The following is a 22,146-nucleotide window of genomic DNA, read 5'->3' as shown; positions in this document are numbered from 1 at the left end:
CAGAAATGGGCAGTAGTTCTACCATAAAAAAAACAAAAACAAAAAAAACAGAGAATAAAATCTAACATCTTAGGGTCTAAGACATGGCTGTGATATCATATCACAGAGCAATGCTTTGAGAATTTGAAGTTCCCTAACACCTCAAAAAAGTATCAGTAGCATTCTGAGCAAGACAGCACAAAGTATGTCCTTAACAAGCCAATGGACGTAGCACGCTAGACGAAGAACAAGTTTGCCACAGAATATCAGGGAATACTGGAACAGGAAAAGGAGAATGCTATTCCTACAGGCAATCCTGAGGAGGATACTTAAAGGTACTCACATTTCTGTTAAATGGTAAAATGTCATCAAATCTTTTATGCTTATGCTGTCTTTTTCATTAGCCACATACTGAGAAAATGAAAAAAATAGCCCCTTAAAAATTTATTGAATCATTGTGTAAAGTGGTTATTGATTTCCGTTTTAATTAATAGCATGCCTGATTATTTTTTTTTTATCTTAGGGCTAATGTCAGTGACCTAATTTCTATTAAACAATTAAATGTATTTGTGTATAGGGCTAAAAGCTTTTTCTTACAGCTTTTTCCCAGTGAGTTTGCATCGTGAATGACTTAACTGACTGCATGTGGTGCATGTCTCACCGTTCTGCTCAATAGAGGGTCTGCAACCTTTTGGAGAGGACTGTTCATGTTATGGTGGCATGTGGTAGATCAGAACTGCTAGTTTTATGATCATATGAAACATAGACAGAGTGAACTGTTTATGGTATTTCACGAAAAAATTAGCTTAATTTCAATTATTAGGACAAATTTGGTTATATATATACATATGTGTGTGTGTGTGTGTGTGTGTGTGACACACACACACACACACACACACACACACACACACACACACACACTAAGATATCTGGACATCTGTTTAGTAATTGTTGTTTAGTGACTGTTACCGACCACCACCAGAATACAAAATAACTCTTGAAAGCTATAAAAAAAAAAAAAAAAAAAAAAGCCTCTCTGGCTGCAGTGAAACACTGGTGCCGTTTTGCCTTAAATTCCAGAATGTCTTGGTGTGGTTCTATGACCTGTTTTCATGTTATTTTTTGGTTAATTCATTCTAGTTTGAAAGTTACAAGCTACAACTGAGGACTTATCAGGCCAATTAACAGTAGTTTACATGCAAAGTCATAATAATACTTGTTCTTCAGCCTGCTGATTACCTAGAGTTTTGCTTCATTAGCCAATTTGACCCAAAATAGCTGGTTTTCATACACCAACCATTTAGAGCCATGGCTGTGTATTCTTCATTTAGTGCCCTAAGGGTAGGTTTCTGGGAGAAGGCCTCAATAGTGAATAATCCACATTGGGAACTGCCACTTTATTGTTCCAAGATCAATGGTTGTAATAAAGGTTACAACCTATTGATTTACTTTATCAATAGTACATAATCAGTCACTGACATGAGTGAGAGGCACCCTATGCTCCAATTGACTTTGTCTGGAGATCCAGATGCATCACTTTTTCCTCAGAGATTTCCTTTCTCTTTTATCTAAAGCTAGTGATTAGGCTAATGCAGCCAGTTCTCTGGCAATTAATGCTCTTATTGTTATGCAGCTGGAGTGACTGAGTAAGGGCACTCATCATTTAAGTGGCTGTCGTTGCTATAGGATACAGAGGCCACATCATTAGTACATTTGATTTAATGTTTTGTTTTTCTCTCTCTCTCTCTCTCTCTCTCTCTCTCTCTCTCTCTCTCTCTCTCTCTCTCTCTGGGACCATGCAGCATTGTTCTATGACAGACAGTACAATCCTGTCAGGTGCAGTGTTGCTGTGATTAATTTGGAATACGTGAATGTATATTGCTGTAGCTGTATGAGATCATCTACTTCTGGATCTCTGAACTAGTTTATGGGGGAATAAAACCTACTTCCTACATATGGGTTACATCCCATTACAAAACACATACAGTCTTACTTCTTTGGTACTTTGCAGAGTAATCCATAGTTGTTGTCTAGTGAAACATTAAAATAATGCATTTTCATCTGATGTTTTGGAAAAGCAAACTGTAGAAAAGAGGATAGCCAAGTCAGTTTTAATTAGGAGAATTAGACGATTTCAACATATCTTTGTCAATTATGTCATTTTTGTATGGATCCTTTTACAAGCTGAAAAGTTGAAGATAGTCAGTGTTCATTATAGCTGTTGCTTAGTATTGTCTGGATGCTTTTACTTTAAATCCAGACGGAGCATTTGGCAGGTGGTTAGGCCTGTCATAGCTGCTTGGTGTCATCAGGGACCTGTGTGACACATTCCCCTGGCTGAGGCACTGCGATAATGTAGGCTGATTAATGTCTTGTGCAATTCGAGTGAGGGGTTACCCTTAGCCTGACAAATTTAATTTCTTTTTTTCTTTTTTATTTAGGCTTGACTGTTAATCACACACCATCCCATTAGCATACCTTGCATGTTCCACTGGAGGTACTCAGGTTGCCAATGTTCTGGCAATGTCTAAATTAATAAATGCCCAGCATTGCAGTGTTTTTATGTCTCTTTTATTATTAACTAAGAGATAAAGACCAGAGATCAATAATTAATTATGGTCCGCAGTTTTACAGTGAATCAAAGTCATGGTCTGCCTGCATTATGCCGTTTGCAGTAGTGTGCCAGGTTTGCTGAAAACTTAGTCGCAACAAGTTCTGCCTTAGCATGCTGTCATCTGTTCCATTTACAAAGATCCATTTGTCATATTCTACTATAGCTGTGTGCCAAGATTCACTGTTTCCTGCTCTTGCTGTCCTGAAGGTGTCTGATCTTTGAAGGAATTGTATCATGACAGAACAGTAGAGGGGAGGATCCAAATGCAAGGTATAGCTTAAATTCCAGATAGAGCACAAAAACCCCCCCACACAGTCCAGCAACTGGCAGTCAGAGAAAAGGCAGTTGTCTAAAAAAACAGGAGGACATGGAACAAAAGGTACAAAACCATTACAAAAGGTACAAAAACATTACAAAAACATTATCAAAAAAAGAGCATAGAGGGGAAAATAGAGCAAAGATCCAAAAAACTGTAGAATAACCAGATAATGCTGAGAGAGTTCACCAAAAGCAATACTTCACAAATATACTTCACAAATACAGAGAGGTAAATGAGGAGATAGACAGAGTTAGTATTCAGGGGAAGTTGGTTAGGAAGGCATGATCTGTTGGATAGAGATGATTGACTGGGTGAACTGCAGTAGTCACATTTGAACTGTCTCTGTGTGTGCCCAGCTGTCATCATTGTATAGACATGCTTTGTAATTCTGCTTTTTGGTTATGAAGTATGTTACACTTAGCAGGCACTGTTGTTCGTAGAAATTTAGAAAATTTAAAAAAAATCATCTTAATGGATGTAATCCTTTTTCCAGAACGCTAGCCGAGTGCCTAAGAATACAATTCAGCTAGAATCTTGTCATAGAAAATATACACAAGGAAAATTAACATTAACAAGGAGGAACCTTTTTTAAGGTTCCTCCTTTTATAAGGTTTTGTTTATATAAATAAATTAGTGCAGGAGAAGTCCAGGAGAAGTGATTAATCAAGTGCCTTGAAGCATCTTGAGATTATTCAGGTGCCTCTTGAAGAGGTGGATCATTTGACTCCACTGTACAACAGGGAGCTAAAGTTAAGTCCACCACAAGGGTGCTAGTGCATTCTTGAGGAGTATCTTCCTGTCTCTTGAGGGGAGGTGGTTAAGGATGGAGGCTGAAATGTTCTACTCATAAGAAATATGCCATACTGTCATACTGGGCACAAATTCTGGTGAATGTTTGATCAATGAGGTCCTGTATGATATTTATAACAGTTATCTCTCACAGCATTACACATTCCTTCAAGTTTTTGTGATTAATGGAAAGGCTTGGTTTGTTTGACCACCACTTATAATTTGAGTCTGACTGACTACCTGTGTGTGTGTGTGTGTGTGTGTGTGTGTGTGTGTGCCATTGGGGGAGTACACACTGGATCGACAGATATCTTACACATTTTCTCTGCATAATTGCCTTCTCACTAGAGAACCAAAGAATACAAAACTGTGATAGTCAAAGGATGATCTCTAAAATTATGCTTCTTTAAAATCTCCATGTAAAATGTCCATGTTTTTTCTTTCTTTTCTTTTTTTGGTTGTTTTTCAGCTAATATGGAAGAGAAGAATTAGGTAATAAATGCATCAGCAAAAACACAGGACATCACTATTGATCTGTAGTGGGATGATGCCTTGGGTTATCGGAGATATTTAGTGGTAGATTCCTTTAAGGGCTGATTTGTGTTGATATGTAAGTGATAGAGCTGTCCATGCACAATAAACTTGTATTGATCTTCCTCTTCCTTTTGAGCTGATCTAATATACACACACAGTCTCTTTTTCTCTCTATCTGTCTCCCTTTCTCTGCATAGGCAGTTCACATTGCATCATGGATTCCTGTAGCCCTGTTTTTTTTCTTACTTCACTTGCCTAAAACCTGTACTCCACTAATCACAAAAGGATTCACTGCACTTTATTTTGTATCTTGAATTTCAAAATCATGTGACCGTCAGTTGTCTGTTGGTGCCTTGAAAAGCACTTAAATTAAACATAACCAGGCACTTGTAGGAAGTTTATATTTGCACTTGGCCTGTCTTGTTTAATAATTCCTCTCAGATTTCATTGAATCTACTCCTGAGCAGGATTTTTGACGGTCATCAGTCACATGTACTGTTTGAAATACCCGTGTATGTGATTGAAGTCTGTGAAACCATAGTTATGTATGTGACTGAACTGTGTGAAGCCTTAGTTCTGTATGTGATTACTGTATGACCTGTAGACTCACAAGCAGTAAATCCTTGCCTGATTGCAATTGTTGTAAGGTCTTTGTTATTGCTATGTAGCCTAAGGAAGTACCTTTAGAGATGCTTTGAAGCATCTTTAGATTATTCAGGTACCTATTGAATAGGTGGATCTTTTGACTCCACTGTATGACAGCGAGTAACTCCACCACCGATGGTTCATAAGGAATATAATATCTTCACCAAGGTCCAGTGGATTCAGAAAGTATTCAGACCCTTTTACTTATTCTACACTTTATTGTCTTGTAGATTTCATTTTGAATGTATATAATTGCCATTTTACTAATCTACACTTACTCATAATGACTATGTGGCCACTAGTTATTAGGGAGTTCTTAAAATAATTAGGTTAAAATCAAAAATATCTTACTCACATATGTATTCCGACCCTTTGCTATGGCACTCCAGATTGTAGTCAGGTGCATTCTGTTTACTTTAATTATCTTTGACATGTGTCTAGAACACAGCTGGAGGTCACCTCTTGAATTTTGAATCGATTGGCCATAGTTTGAAAAGGCTCACACCTGGATCTACAAAAGAGCTGGGTCTGCAAGCAATCTGGCAAAGCATAGACCAGGACAAGGATATAAAAGAATATCTAAGGCTTTTAGAGGCCTCAATAATTTACAAATTAAAGAAGCTTAGCACAACCTTTTCATCTTATTAGGGCTGGTTGTCCAGCATCCAGGAAAGAAGGGCCTTCTCTTCTTCCTCAAGGCCCATTAAATTCGACAAGTGGCACATGTGGTGTGAAGAGCGTGGAACAGAGTTCCTCTCAGCTCCTTGTTAACCATATTCCGTTTCACCTGCCTACTCAGTTCATGTTAGATGAGGCAGAGAACTTTTCCAAAGCTGAAGGTTTACCTTGTTGGAAAAATAATAAATAGAAACAAAAGCCAAATAACTTCAAATGAATGAATGAATGAATGAATGAATTTATTTATTTGGCTCCATTGTGTTAAGTTGTATAATAGCAGTTGGTAAGGGAGTGATTCAATGGCTCTTTTTTATTTCACATGGCTATGGGAGCAAGGGAGTCTTTTAGTGATTTGTTTTCATTTTGAGGTCTTTGCTGGTACTTCAAGCTGGGTTGGAGGGGAGCGTACCTACCCTTGGAGGACATCAAATGAGCCCATTCTGAAGGTTCTACTTGCCATGCACTGGTCAGATGCTGGTATTTCTTGGGAGGCTGTCCATATATTTCTAAAATTTTTCATTAAACCATATATTTTCTGATTTACTGTTTTACCATTTGACTATTTACTGTTACGAAAACACAAGCAGTTACTTAGATATTTAGGGGCATATAAGAAAGGTGGGTTTTGCATATTGCTTATTTTGCTGACACTTTATCCTTTAAACTGTGCTTTTCTTTTCCAAAGCACCATGCTATGCTAATAAGACTCCAAAAGCAAATGCTTTTTCTATTTTAATTGCTCTTTTTCTTACGTTCTTCTTTGCAGTCCTGGAAGGCTAGCCCTAGAACTTCAAAGTGATTTGGCTAAGAATTTGCATCACTATTAATTTGCATAAAAACCGTTACAAGCCATGAAAAGACTCAGAAACATCAGTCATCACCATAGCTATGTGGGGAGGCGCTTAAATTGATCAGATATTTTTTATGATTTTATTTTAATATACTTGGTCGATTTATCCTTCTATACCCCGGTCTGCTTTCCATTCAGCTCTTTGATAGATAGAAGGTAATCTGAATCATGTATACAGACTCTTACTTGAAAGTTAAAATGTTAATCAGACACAAAAATTGCATTTTATTCTTGCCAGATATTCACCAGAGTACATGGTGAAGCACGATGCAGTTTTAATCCTGCATTACTGTTAAATCACCCAATCGTCTGAGATAAAAAAAAAAACTTGGACTACTGTCAAGTAGCACAGAACTCTCTAGGTGTAAACAGTGAAAAAGGAAATGGATGCCACTGAACAGACAGTTTTGGTGCCTACAGACTTCTGCAAATTGCTATTCTGAAGCTCTGAAAGATTTATGAATGTGCTACTCTTGGTACACTGCTTAAGAGGCCAAAATGCTTATCTTCCACTGATGACATCAATCTCACAGAAGCCAAGGCTCGGAGAAAGAGAGTCTGACAGTGGGGCATAAAACAGACTGGAGGAAGGAGAGAGGGAAAGAATTGAGAGAGAGAGGGGCTGCAGGGTGACAGACTACAGCTCCTCTCAGAGGGAAGCACTGCTTAATCCAACCTGTTCCAGTCAAACAGGCGAGAGTGTGAGATTCTCTCTAGAATACAAGTGTGTGTGTGCGCGCGCGCGTGTGTGTGTGCCTGTGTGTGCATGTGTGTGTGTGTGTGTGCGTGTATGTGTGTGCCTGTGTGTGTGTGTGCGTGTGTGCGTGTGCGTGCGTGTGCATGTGAGTATGCGCGTGTGTGTGAGTGTGCATGTGAGTATGGAAGTGTGTGTGAGCATTGGGATGATTTAAGGCTGTGGAGACCAGAGATATATGCACAAGGGAAAGTTGACAAATGCAAATTCTCTCTTTTCTCTCGAGTGGAAAAAAAGCCTTGCAGTTCTGCCATAGCACTTGTACCAGTTTTCTTTGATTTTTCAACCGACTCAAAGAGGCACATTTTGACCAGTGAACAGTGGCAGAAAGGAATTCCCCTGAAATGCTTGGTATTCAGGCTTAATCTCAATAGCCAGACCTGGACACAGTATCACAAGATTTATCACTCAGTAAGAACACTCAGTAAGATTTTCTACAAATTGACTTATCTACAAGTAGGTAATATCCGTCCGGCTACAGCCCGAGTAATCCTTTTTGAAATGGGACTGAAATGGGCTGCATTGTGTAAGAAGGCGAGTGTTTAATTTTTCTCAGTCAACAGAGGTACAGAGACCGTAGGTGAAAGGCGCGTGCGCTCGCGCATGCCTACGCAGACGCAGCCACTCGGTGAGTGGCCAAGCAGAGGGGTTCCACTTCTCGCACCACGCTGAGCTTTGAATCGGTCCCCCTCGTGTGATATCGCGTGTGCGTGTGTAAGCGGCACAGGGCAACATGTTGTGTGGAATCCGTAAGGAAGTGAAGAACACCTTGGGTGAGCGTTGAACTTTGCTGTCATATCTTTAGTGTCTTCATTTCTCTTTCATGCTGTGCGATCACAGGTCATTTTACGTGACCAGCACTAGACAATATCCCTGAGTAAACACGTCTGGCATGTGAATGTAATCAGATAAGGCTCATCACTTGTCCTGTGGATCATTGTAACAAATATTGCGTTGTTGTCTCATGTGCTGCTTTAGGAGGTGATCTTTATTGTTTTCAATAACTTGAAGGACTGCAGCTGAGGGAGTTGCTGTAGGCAGAATTAAGATTGTTATTAAGGCTCAAGTGGTTTGTAAGGAGGTCTGGTGTAGGAACACGTGTGTGGACTAGACCTGTCCACTTCTTTATTGCTTTCCCATCATCACAAATACCTGTGCCATGTGGTTAGTATGCTGCACTTACTCCATATGCATCATAGCTGATGTTTCAGTTGATAACATTTAAACATATGTATAGCTCTACAAGTGTGACTGACCCCCGCCCCCCCCCAAAGTAAATAAATAAATAAATCAGTGATTGATATGACGTTAATTGATGTTGTGTTCTAACAATACCTAAATTATATCAAGTCAACTGTGGATTTTCTTTTCATTATAAAAAATTGATAATTTAAACTGAAACATTTCCTTTCCTTAGATTAGCTACATGCAGTTACATCTTGATGGTAGACAGTGCTTCTGTCTCTTACTTTGTAAGTGTTATGGTGAGTTTTAAAACAGGTTAATCGGTTTCTCATGAAGTAAAATCATGTTATACGGTTAGGCTTTCTTTTTTTCATTGCATTGGCTTGTGTCACACAAAGTACATCAAATATGCCTGATGATCTATTTTTGCACCGCAAATAGGGTGAGTCTCATAAATACAAAGCTTTAGTTGGATCTTAACCGATAAGGAGAACTGGAGAAATTGTTAGGTCAGATTGGTCAGACTGTCCTCACACTGCAGAGATTCAATACTACAATGCATTTTGTAAACCAAGCCCTGATCTAGTAATCTATTGATTATTGTATTGATAAAGTTTTATTTTGCATGTAAGGGAATACCCAATGTGGCATCAGTGATACCCATCTTAGAAGTTAAGCCAGATCGTGTTAAAATATTAAGAGTGCTCTTTGCTTTGTTGTCAGAGATCGAGTGATCTTCCTCAGCTCTGGGGAGGGATTCAAGAGTCTGTGCAGCATCTGTGAGGAACAGAAGCAGGAGTCATGCTACAACGCTCTGTCTAATGTTCTCCCCATGGGGGAGAGAGGCATGGATAGGTTGTGTGTGTATGTGTGTGTGTGTGTGTGTGTGCGTATGTGCGTGTATGTGTGTGTTGCCTAAGTGTGTGTGCACATATGCGTGCAGGTGTGCGCATGCGTGTTTGAGTTTGTGTGTGTTGTTCTGTGTATGTGTGTGCATGAAGCAAAGCCTTAGAGATTTTTGTAGAGAAAGATGAGAAAGCAGAGGAAAAAAAAACGTTAATAAATATGTTTCATGTGTTACCTGAGCTGCCTAGTGTAGTTCAACAGTAATATTCCATGTTATAACAAATTATTTAAGCCTATAACACTAATAACTAATACTATATATGTAGTTATTATTAAACTAACATAGCTATCTGTAACTGAATCTGTATTCTTTTCCTTTTTGTGCTTCCTGTAATGCATTCCACTGCTCGCTCTCACGCTCAGACACACAAACATGTGTACACACCTGTCTCATCTTCTCTCCCTTCATATATACCTCTGAGATGTTGCTCTACACCAACACACATTGTGTGCCTTATGTCCATTTGTAAGATTTGCATGCTTATACAGTCCTGCATGAAACTATTATAATGGCAATAAACATTTTATGGAGCCAAAACTGCCATCATGGGTTGACCTGGTCTGGTACAATTAACAAGCACACCAATCTGTTAGTCTTGCATTTCTGTGTGCTCTCCAACAGATTCTTCTTTCCCTTGATAACAGATCATGTGAAAACAAATCAGGTAACATCGAGGGTAATGATAGATGGTCTCATTTCAGCATAAGTTTTAATTAGGTCTCTTTGCAGGTCAGCACTAATTAAATGGGAAGTCATCACAATAGCTTTAAGGGCCACTTAGGTTAGATAGGTAGGTAAAATAAGCCAACTCCAGTGATCAGGCCTCTAAATGCATCACGCTTTATTGAGATACCAACATCCTGGAATTTCTTAAAGGGAATCAGTATATATATGTCCATGTGTGTTGTTTTTATACTTTTCAACAGTAATCATTGCTAATCGTTTATTCCACTCCTCCTTACTTACCACTAAATTGTTAAAAAATGAATGATCTATCTTTTGAATATGTCCTGATAAGATGAACAACCAGCCATTTTAACCAGCTTTCTCTGCCTCCCACGTGCAGAGGTTAGACCCCCTGCACAGCACAGCCAAGTGAAGCATCCTCCCTTTATGTCTTGCCTGACTAATCTCACATTTTACACAGCTAGCAATTTGGAACTACTTATTACACTAATTGCCGCTTGTTTTTTAGATGCTGCTTTCCTTTTTTTACCCTGTTATTCAGCAGGGTAGTGAGTGAAAGTGCACTTGGTATAATTACATGCTTTTTTGAAGTCTTACTCTTACAATAATGCCCATAATCACTGCATATTTTGCAGCAAATTGCTTTGGTACCGTGGTGAGGGATAATACGGACTGAAAAAGAGGGGAAAGCCTAAAATGGTTCCAGCATTTTAACGGATTCTTTCAAACAATACAGTCCTGTTTGTAATTGATTTTCGCCTTTGTTTGGAATGTGTGTCTTGCAGGGATGATAAAGTAGCTTGGGTCTTGATGATAAACTAGCTTGGGTCTTGGGCCAAGAGCACCCATTCTGTCAATGTTCAGTCCCTCACAGAACTACCACTCTTTTTAAGTAGCCTGTGTTTTTTCACCAAATGTTCATCAGGAGAACCCTGTGATTGGCAGCAGATCTGGCATTCCATTTACTCAAGGCCCTGGAGTAGTTATTCTGTATAGCAGTAACTCCATAACACTGTGGAGACAGATGACCCATGACTGAAATAACACTGCCTCCCATATTCCTACATACCATCTCCCCTCTCCAAATATCTTCTTTCCCTCTTTATAAGCATTTGCTCTGTGTCACCGGGAGCCATCGTCCCTTACCGATTAATGCTTGCCGTCAAAACACTTTAATTCATTACAAGCTTTATTGATTGCTTGCCCACATTGTTTCCGTGTCACATAACTTCCCCAGGCCACAGAGGTTGTTGGCCGTTTGTGGGGAAAGTAATGAGCTAATATCAGCGCAGCATGGGCAAGTGGTCTCTCCTTCGTACCTGTCTCAGACTGTGTTCTATCCTCTTGGCAGGTTGTTACTTCACTTGTGTAACCTCACGTTGAAACATGGTGTCAGCCTCAAGCTTGGATCACATTGTGGCCTCCATCGGTAGTGAGGCTGGTGCAGCGGGGCAGAGGTCAGCATGCTAGAATTTGTTTGTGCTCAGTTAGGCTGCGTGTGTACGCCTCACATCGCTCTTTGAGATAAAAACCTTGCATATATCACAGAGGCTGCTCTTCCAAAGGCATCTTGGCTCATTCCTTGAATCTTCTAGCTGATCCAGGTTCAGTGATCTTACAACCTTTACTTAGATGGTGGGGGCTTGGGGGATAGGCTGGGAGGCATGTAGGGACTGCAGAACTTCAGAACACAAGCCATCTCAAGCAAGGCTACACACACCTTACCTCACCCTGTTGTCATGGCAATGGTGATTTGTCTGATGGCTGTGAAATACAGCTAGTTCACTTGGGCCAGGGCTCATCAGATGCATTTTTAACAGCCACAGCTGTGCGCCTATGAGTTGCAAACTCATAAAGCTTAATGCTCAGATGTAACTTGTAATATTATTAGTGTGATGAGTTTAGAACTCATCACATGGCATCGTGCATGGCATCAAGGTGTTGTGTTCTCCAAACTGATGGGGAGAAGAGAAGCTGGCAACACGATTAACTTCACAATTAAGCAGGCTGCCAAGAACAAGATTGATTTTGCCTGTCAAAAAATCTCCAAACAGAGGAAATAGTATGAAAGTAAGTGGTTCTTGTCACATAATACCAAGTCTGCGTTACTGATAAATGGATCCAGCCTCAAATATTAAGTTCATTAGGAATGTCAGAAAAGTGATGAACCTGGTTTGTTCTTTCCTCAACCTGACACCCAGCCAAGAGCTCAAGTACAGTAAACTCATTCCTTCAGTTTTTCAAATTAATCTCCCCTGCCACAGGGGTCCTTCAGGAGCTTTGGGCCAATGTAACACTAATACATAGTCACACAGTTCATGGGAAAAGACGGCACTGCCGTTTCCAGCATCTTGCTGCACTGATGAGCTTTGATCTCGTGTGCGGACTGTCCCACTGGCTACAACAGGGCCATGCATGCATCTGAGGTGGGGGCAGACAGGGGAGGGGGTACATGTTTAGATATTTTAGAGAACCTTCACTCCCATCATTCCCACTTTGTCAAACAGAGGGGATCTTGGACCATCATGCTGCCTAATTGCAGTACTTAGCCGCATCTAAGTGTCAGATAAAAGCAGCCTTTAAAGCAGCAGGTTACCTAGCAGGAGCTGGGGATTTCTGTAATGACTATGGATGTTTATCAGTGGTTTGGTGGTCTTTTAAAGCCTTTAACTGAACCTTCTAGAGGACGAAATACTAAGAAAGAGTTATGTGACAGATTTTTATGACATGAACATGTAAATAAAGCTTGTGGTTTTTTTTATAAATGTCATGTGCAGCCATGTGTATACTTCTGGTTCGAGTATTGCATGTTGTGCCTGAGCAGTTTTAAGTGTGTTTTCGCATGTGGTTGTGTGTTTGCTTTCTTTGAACGTCTCCTATACATCACCTAGGGCACAGCCTTTTTGTCTGGTGCTAGCTCTCTAGCTGCTCACTGTTGATAATATGGAGTAATTAACGAGGAAATGTCGAGTCTAAATAACAAGAAAGCACATCCTCTCTGACTCCCCAGCTCCCTTGCCTTCATGTACTGACTAGACTAATTAGTGCCATTTGCTTAACCTGATAACTTAAAACACACACACACACAAAACTCTTAATGGAACAACAACACAGCAGGCAGCCAACTGAAAATGCAACCAGTCTGTGAAGGCAGGACCTCCATAGTAGAAAGTGTTTAGCAATAACAGTTCATCGGTTAGCATATTGCAATGCTGATTAACTGTGGTTCCTTTTTTTCTTCAGATATACTGAGTAAAAACAAAAACAAAAAAAACAAACAAAAAAAACTTGATACCAATCAGCACATCGATTAAGCTGTTAAGAAACTGAAGGTTTTGTATGTTCATAAGAAGGCTTCAGGTTAGAAGACGTACATACACGTTTAAAGAATAGACTGTACAAGCGTGAGAATTCAGGGGGGAAAAAGAAGAAAAAAAACTCTTTCTGTATGCAGCATATCAGTATATTCAGTAAGAGGCCAGTTTGTTGTCGTGTTCTTTCTCGCCTACTTTACCGTTCGTGAGACAAAGTTGAGATTTATACTTCTCTTCTGCAACCCAACAAAAACCAGATTATTCGGCTTTTAGCGACTTCGGTGCGCGTCACGGTTAAATCATCTCCTTTGATCTGTGAGTTGGGGGGATTTCTAAAGCCGTCGAGCAGGCAGATTAGCAGGAAGCTGGTCTTCACGACAAGGGCTGATGCGGCAGAACCTCCGCGGGTCCGGCAGGCAGACTGAAATTCGCTAACGCTGGTGTCTAATCTGACCGTCGAGCCGTGTCGGCAATAACCTTTGCAGACGCTACAATCGTTTCGTAAATTTGCACTTGTGGAATACTTCGTCCTTCTGTTGCCTGTATCCGCTCTTTACCACGACATTGGCTTTGTGTGACATTGGCAAAGTGCTGTGCGTTTTGTTCGTTCGTGTCTGGCCTTGAATGTTTCCAGAGGATTTCTTTTATATTATTTATTTCTACAGTTTTCCTTTTTTGAGGGTATTGCATCTTACAGGCCCAGTGGGCTGCACAATGCGTCACTGTCAGTAGGATAACCATTACATTAGCCGTAACATGTCTCAGGAGGGAAGCCTAATTATAATGCGTTTTGATGCGTGTCGTGCTCTGAAAGGGAGCAAAAATGTTTGAACAACTTGAAGAAATAAAATCCTCTGTTCTGTTCAGGTATGCATCCTAATATACTGTATGATGTAAATATGGAGCAACCCATATAAACTACAGTATGTAACTTTTGCTTTAGCAAGTATTGTTTTACTGTGGTTCAAGGCATAGAGGTAAATGTCAGAGTAGACTGCACTGGGAACAATGGAAAGTCATAACAAAAAAGCTTATTCACAACATCAGATTCACCAGCTATGACAGTGTAATATCGGCAGTATCATTCCTTCCGTCACACATTTTTGACCATTTCCCTTCTCGAGGTCTGATCTGATCTTTCTGCTACAGCTGCATACTTTATATCTGTCCCATGATGTACCGAGAGGAGTGAACAGCAAACGATCATATCGCTCAGCACCAGCCATGTTTTTGTCACAGGCGGGAGCCGGTGCAGGTGGCCGATGCTATCTGAACACCGCCTGTGTCGACAGGCACCTTTTCAACTCGCCGCAGGCTCACCGTGTTACGATCAATAGTTCAGGTGCCGCCGAAGTCACGTGACCACCCGAGCACTAATATGTAAAACTGTAGTAAAGTACACACACACACACACACACACAAACGTGTCAATAACTCAGCAAATTATCAAGGCCTAACAAACTCACTAGAATGTTCACGTATTCTCATGTCTGAATTCATTACTGTTCTTACTTTATTTGCAATTCCTTAATGGTGTCCCATAGGCGTTAGGAAAAGCTAAGTCCTTAGCTGTAAGTGCCAAGGAAACTATTATTAATGACAGGTGTACAGCATACAAAGGAAGTATTAATTTTTAACACTTTTTAAAATTAATTACAGGTTAAAAAAAAAGAGGCTAAATCTGTGGCACACTCAATTTCAGAATGAGAAGAGCCCTCACAGACACTCGTCTTAATGGCACCACAACCCTGCAGTCCTATAACACAGATGTGTTTGTGGGAAATGTTTTTACATGGGTTACAAACTTTTGTTAATCTCTAATTAATAAAACAGTGCAGTGTTCAAGGAGTCATTTTAAACACATTAGCATTTGGATGTTGAGGGGAAAAAAGCAGTATACTATATAAAAGGGGTTACAAACATAAAATGCAAACTGTCAGATTATTTTCTAAAAGTTTCTTGTTGTTGCTGTCATTGTTGTTGTTGTTGTTGGATTTTGTAATTCCAATTTAGACAGTACAGCACAGTCCCAGGAATAAGCTTCCTTTGTGGTGGTATTTATTGTGACATCACAGGCCTTCACACCAACTCATATCCTCATACACTTTTACCTCCCTTCTTTCTAATGCAGTTCCCTGTGTCTGAGGGCTCTGTGATGGGTTTGTAAGAGTCATGTGTCTCTTCTCTCTGCAGATGATGGCCCTTACTCTAAAGGGAACAAGGAGTCAACAGGACCTGACAATTCCCTCACCTCCAGAAGACAGAGTATCCCAGGTACACTCAAAGCCTCTCTTTATTCCTCTCTCTCTCTCTCTCTCTCTCTCTCTCTCTCTCTCTCTCTCTCTCTCTCTCTCTCTATCCCTCACTCTCACGCCCACACAAAAGCTGAATTCCACCCTGGAGAGACCCAGCGCTACCCCGCTCCCTCCTCCCTTGTTTGATGTTATAGAATGTGTTTATCTGCAGCCCGGTGGGGATGTCTGCGCACTTCCTGCCAGGACGGTTTAGTTGCTTGCTTGAGCTAGAGAGCTTGGGGCTTTAGTGCGCGCTGCTGGCGGCCTTCCTGAGGTCTATCCCGCGGCCTCTTGAAACACAGTGTCATCGCACCAGTTTGAAGTGCCACAGCCAACTTCTGTCTTTTGTGCTTTTAACAGAAGGGGGAGTATTTCAAGGAGATGCAGATTCCCATCTTTAGCTAATTGCATTAACTTAAGACACTTATATTTGACACTAAACGATAATGAATTTTCAAACCAGAGTAGATATGCTTTGCTTTTGATGATGACTGCAATACACATTTATATAATAAGTTTCTGAAAATGAAAGCTTTTTTTGGTTATTGGTGTTGTCTTTATAGAGTACATCAAGTTCCTCAAGCCCAACCTCTATATTGCCAATACGTGAGCATTTTAACTGGTTTAAGTCTATCCATCCATGCTTCCTTTCTTTTGGAATACGCCTGACAGTGACAAATAATTTAAACTCACTTCTGCAGATTCCCCTAAGAGCTACTTAAAGAAGCTTTTCTCTAACTTTAATCCTAGACAATGCAGTATTTAAAAAAAGCATATGTGGACCCCATTCATCACTGATTAGTTTCTGACAGCAGGAACAGTGCTGACTGTATATTATTTGGCTGGTGGACATACATGCGTGCGTGCGTGCACCAACACACATGCGCACACACACACAGAGATACACACATACACATAACTACCAACCATTTTTGTTTGAAAAGTAACAATGAATTAAATACATTTGAGCACATTAAACATATTTAGCATGTTTGGCACAAATTAATATTTAATGGAAAATTAGGCATAATCACTTTTAGCTAGAGCTTAAATGATAAGCATACCTCATCTGTCTGAAATGTCTCACCTCAGCTTTGAGTTTGGGCCAAATGTGATGTGTAATGATTAAAGCTTTGTGAAATGAATGCATACCATGACATCTCAGTGGAATCACAGGCAAAGCATGAGTCCAAATCAAAAATCCCTTTAAAACAAGAACATAAATGAGAAAGTCTAGCAAAAACAAAATAACAAAACCACCAGAGAGAAGGTCCTGAACAATGTAACAACTGTGAAAAAAATACCAGGTTTAGAAAGTGAGAGAGGCATAGTGAAAACACTGACAACTAACATGAATCTGTGGGCAAATTGGGTTTATTCATGTGCGGGGAAAGTGGTTACAGATGTGGCGTGTTCAGAGGAAGGTGTATTCAGAGGAAGGTGAATGGTGTCTCTGTGATTGGGAGGTGTGAAGGTGATGTGTGCAGGTGTACCTGTGACGTGGAAGTCGGAGCGCATGAGGGCTCCTGGGAATTGGAGTCTTGCCTAAATGCAGGCTTGTACTTATGTTGGCATGACAAATACTTAACAAGCTTGGTTTAGGAAGCGGTTTATAGAATGAATAAATACCCAAGGTGCTATTCTAGACTATAGCTAGAATTGTCTCAATCCCCAGGAAACAACCTGCCATTGTCTGGAATTTTATCAGCTGCATTGCATTCATTGCTCTCAAATGAAAATGAAGGAATTAGAGTCTATGGCTTAGCGCGTGCAGAAACACTGGGTGTCCATTTAGAAGAAAATGAGCTTTTAAGTACATGGGTTGTTAGATTTATTGCCTCTGTTGGTTTAAGTTAATTAGCTTTTATTGTTATTACTAGTGCTTTGCACGTCATTAAATATTTTGCACAGCTTGTTTTGTTTTCTAGATTTGAACTGTGAATAATGTCATACTTTTCACAGAGATTTACTACTATTTATTAACATTATTCTCCTTGTTATTTGGTACTGATTGTCCATTGCATACATTCCCCCATTACATGTCAATACCTGTAATTTGGCAAGACCATGATTGCTTGTACACACACCAGACTTTTTAAGGAGGCTGCTTCTGTCTGAAAAGTTTTTGGGGAAATGTCTGCTGTTCTTATCTGCATTTCTTGCTAATGTACTTTTTAACATTTGTAAAAGTTTGGGATCCTGGAAGTAAGTCTTATTAACTTTGTGGAACATTTGCAACCACATCTGTAGTAATTTGATTTACTTTTTGGATGATAAGCCTAGTGCATGCAATGTCTGAGAATTTCTTACCAATTTGAGTTCATTTGAGTTACTACTCCAGAGTTACTACTCCAGAAAAAGTTAGTAATAACAAATGGCTTGCCATAATTTCTTTCCTGGAGAGTGTGCCAGTGTTGGATGGAAACTACTTCTGTGTTTTGTTTTGTTTTTGTCATTTTCTCTTTGAATCCTGTGTCACGTCGCAAGAGACAGTCTGTTCATATTAAAACACAGGCAGTTGAGCAATCACTCCTAGATTCTCTAACAATATGTGTCATCTCTTTTAGACCTCTTATAAGCTGATGGAGCTTTGAAGAGAACTGATTATATGTCCAATGGAGGAGAGTGGATTTGCTTTGCTTTAGCCACTGAACATGGTACAGATTAAGCCATAACAGCCAAAACCTCATATAAAACTGACACACATCATGTCTCCTCCGTGTTGAAACATGAATTAGGAAATGTGCAAAGTTTACATTTTGGCTTAAAGGTGTGGTGGGGCCTGCAAAATAACCCATGGCAGGCTGTCTGATTATGGAGCATGGGTGGTGTTTTCGAGCTGCTGAGAGCCCTTCCTGGGGCCTGGCCGTGTGTGCGGCGCATGTGTTTCTGGACAGAAGAGCTGAGGGGGGTGACACTGGTGGAGCTTATCAAGAAGGAGGGTAGCACTCTGGGCCTCACCATCTCAGGAGGAACAGACAAGGATGGAAAGCCTCGCGTCTCCAACCTGCGACCGGGTGGCTTGGCAGCCAGGTGAGGGGTGGACATGCACACCCACATACATACACGCACATGCACGCACACACCCATACACACACTTAGGCGCACACATATGCACACAAACACAAACGCACACACCTTGTCTTCCCGTTGTGCCCTGCTATAGCTGCAGTCAGACAAGTCAGAACACATCAGCAAATCAGAGGATGATAACCAGAATCACTTGACATCTCACTGGGGTAGAAAGCCAAAAGAATATTAAGGTCTGTTCAGGAGGAGATGAAAATGTGTGTTGAGCATTTGCATTTTGGGGGAAAACATGGAAAATCACCAACTCAACATCCTCTGTAAAGGTGAGCAATGTAGGCATCTAAAAGCACAGATTTGTTTGTGTTCAACAGAATATGAGAGCGAATTCTGAGTGATATTGTTTACAGCAGCGTTTGCAGTGCTACAAGGGATTTATGAAACAAAATCCTGGCTAAGAATGAGTAATTAGCCCCAGAGACAGAACAGTAAGAGAACAAGTTTTATAAAAAAGGATTAATAGATAAATTATATATAAGTGCAACCAACACAAACACAAGGCAGTGTACAAATCCTTGTTCACTGTCAGTTTACTTTTATTGTCTTTTAAGCACTTTCATGGTCCCTTAACTTACATGGTATAATTAATCTGAACAGATGATAGAAACCCATGATTCATCAGTGCTTGGGAAGCTAGTCAGTGCGATACCAACGACTTGGTAGTTGCTACCATTCAGATAGAGCTCAAATTGTTAGACTTGATTGCGCATCTGTGTATATTTTAACTTTCAACTTTCAGAATTATACTAATTTTAATTTAATTTTTAAATAGAAAAACATCACACCATTTCATATGTTTATGAAGTAATTTAATCCTCAAAAATGAGGGAACATTATGAGCAGTATATACTTTAGATTTCATATTCCCTTTTACTTTCAGGTACATTTCAAGAGTAGTTTTTTAAGCAAAATACTGTAGCATTGGGCAGAGAAGAAGAATCACCAAATGCCCTTTCCCATCTTCCCTTTCATTGAACATGCCATTCATTAAAGAAATGTCACCAACAACAGCAGAGAGCTCGGTAGAGAAAATGGGGTAACCAAAAGTAAAACACGTTCCTAATCTCTATGTAGACCAAAAAGAAAAAGGCACGACACAACACGCCAGACTACACAATTCAACTAATTAACAAACAAATTTAGCATTCAAATTAAACTAAAGGCGCATGGCATTCTAGGATCCCTATCCATGCTCTGCTGTTTTCCCACAGGCCAGTACTCTAAGGTTCAGCAGCAGACACCACCATACTTTTTAATTAAGTACTTCAGTACTTTAATTGAGTAATTATTGACTCTGCCGTTACTTCTTCTACCAGTGCTAATTGCCAATGCTGAAACATACCACAGCAGACATTGTAGTCCCATCTAACTGAAGTCCTGTGTATCTTCTTATCTGAGAAGTGAACCATTTAGTCGGGGGCTTTAATGTATAGGGTACACACAAATGTACTTTATCTATGCACAGACGTTCAGTTAGTTCATGGTTTTTCCCGCTTCTCATTTTCTACTACCTATGCAAGATAGTCAAGAAATATTCAAGCTGCATGTGTCTGGCATGTTATGTAGTCTTGCCCTCAATGGTGTTCTACAACTCTCTGCAGCTGGAGCAAAGAAGGTGAGGCACAGCTAGCGAGAACACATGAATATCAGGCATCACGGTGCTGGGTCACACAGACACAAAGGCCACTGAGAGCAATCAGTGGTTGTTTAGCTTATTAGCGTCTAAATGAGCATATGTTTACTATATATGTGTGTTCAGTAGCAGATAAAGTATTCTTACCCTGGACAAATGACTAACAATTCAGATGAGAATTAAAGTATGTGTCCTGATAAACAACCACTGTATAGTTGTGGTGAATTAAGAAGGTAAAAATTAAGGAATTGTCTTAATGGCATGTTAATTAAAGGTTGAATTTGAATATTAAATGCTGACAATGTTAGTTATGTAATCTCTGGAACAGATAAAACATGGCCCTTTGAAAATATACTTTAATTTATGCAGTACCACCTTTTGAGAATTGAACTGCCATCATTTTTCATCCCCATTTTCCATCCCTGAATATACCCCAGAGGTTTAGTCCATCCCTTTCTAAAGTTGGATTATGATAATTCGCTGCAGTTTCACCCGATGCTGTATCACCTAACCTGAATCCTGCACCATCTGTGGTCCAGGAGTGACCAGCTGAATGTGGGGGACTACATAAAGTCTGTGAACGGCATCAACCTGACCAAGTTGCGCCATGATGAGATCATCAGCCTGCTGAAGAATGTGGGCGAGCGTGTGGTCCTGGAAGTGGAGTATGAGCTGCCCCCAGCTGGTACGGAGTTGAGTACCGTCACATGGCATGTCTACTTTGATGCAGGTGCTCCGGTTACCCCATTGACATTTGTGGAGTGTCATCTGTATGGGCTGAGTCCATATATACATATATACATACACATATGTCTATATATATCAAGCATCAAAAACATTGTGCTCCTGGGATCATTGTATTCACTAATTGCATATATAGGCCTATATTTTTGTCTGTTTGCATTGCCAATTGTTGCCATGGCTGCAATGAAGTAAAGAAACTCAAAGAAAAATAACTGATATACACTCTGGGAACTTTTAAACATCTATTTATATACAAACATCTAATATATACAAGATCCACCTCATATAAATGCAGAAGCATTTTGCTTGCACAGCTGAAGAAAGACCTCTGTCCAAAGCATCCTATTTCTCTGGAAGCTTTTTGCACTTCACTACAGTCAGTCAGTCAGTCAGTTCCTCACTCCCTCCGTCCGTCCGTCCATCGATCAGTCAGTCATATTCGGAGGACGTGCATTTTATTTGTGCAAAAATTGAGTGGTGTGCATATCAGGAGAGAAGCATGTCCCAAATATTTGAATATGCATGCATAGTATATACTTCACAGTATAGCAATAATGTCTCCTGCAATTCCTGGTACTATACATATGACGTTTTGATTTTAAAAAATAGTTTTAACCTATATTTTATGGCTTTTTACTGGGTTCAGTAATGCAATACCTTCTAGAATGTAAGCTCAAAGATCAGCCATGCATGTGGCATTGAATATGAAAGACGTGTCATAAGCCAACCTTGCACTCTGCCTTTTTTGCCCTTGCAGTTTGTGTTAACATGATGGTGATTGTGTAAGCACACTCCCTGGTCTGTCATGAGTCTGGCAGACATACTGGCCACTTTATTAGTTTTGTGCTTTTGGCTGACCTTCTCCAGTGTGACAGTTTTATGTGTGAATCTATTTACTGAAATGTCTGCCAGGATGGCTGCTGGACTAGCACAACGTGGTGATTTGATAAATGACACGGTGCTGGCGTTTTCACGCTTACTGGTTTCCTGTTTTGTTTTGTTTTTTCTGTAGCCCCAGACAGTACCTCAGGTGTTATATCTAAGACAATCGAGATATGTTTGCACAAAGAAGGCAACAGCTTTGGCTTTGTCTTGCGGGGTGAGTACATGTGCTTTGCTCCCCAATTTTTATT

The 22,146-nt window shown here is 40.1% G+C and overlaps 1 protein-coding gene across 5 annotated transcripts in view; it reads left to right on the top strand.

Annotated features, from left to right (window-relative positions):
- Positions 1-240: 240 nt before the first annotated feature.
- grip2b (glutamate receptor interacting protein 2b) overlaps positions 241-22,146 on the top strand; it is a 52,290-nt gene continuing 30,384 nt past the window's right edge. For 3 of the 5 annotated variants that reach the window (XM_027020210.2, XM_027020207.2, XM_027020206.2), the window contains exons 1-5: positions 241-314; positions 15,449-15,529; positions 18,447-18,582; positions 20,809-20,954; positions 22,026-22,112. In XM_027020210.2, the coding sequence (XP_026876011.2) occupies positions 275-314; positions 15,449-15,529; positions 18,447-18,582; positions 20,809-20,954; positions 22,026-22,112 (490 nt within the window). In that variant the 5' untranslated portion in view covers positions 241-274. The remainder of the gene's footprint in view (positions 315-15,448; positions 15,530-18,446; positions 18,583-20,808; positions 20,955-22,025; positions 22,113-22,146) is intronic. The other 2 variants (XM_027020209.2, XM_027020208.2) reach the window with 1 other exon arrangement.

This window comes from Electrophorus electricus, chromosome 20 (assembly GCF_013358815.1).
Source record: "Electrophorus electricus isolate fEleEle1 chromosome 20, fEleEle1.pri, whole genome shotgun sequence".
NCBI lineage: Eukaryota > Metazoa > Chordata > Actinopteri > Gymnotiformes > Gymnotidae > Electrophorus > Electrophorus electricus.
The sequence above is the reverse complement of the archived record's forward strand: the minus strand, read 5'-3'. Positions and strand labels throughout refer to the sequence as shown.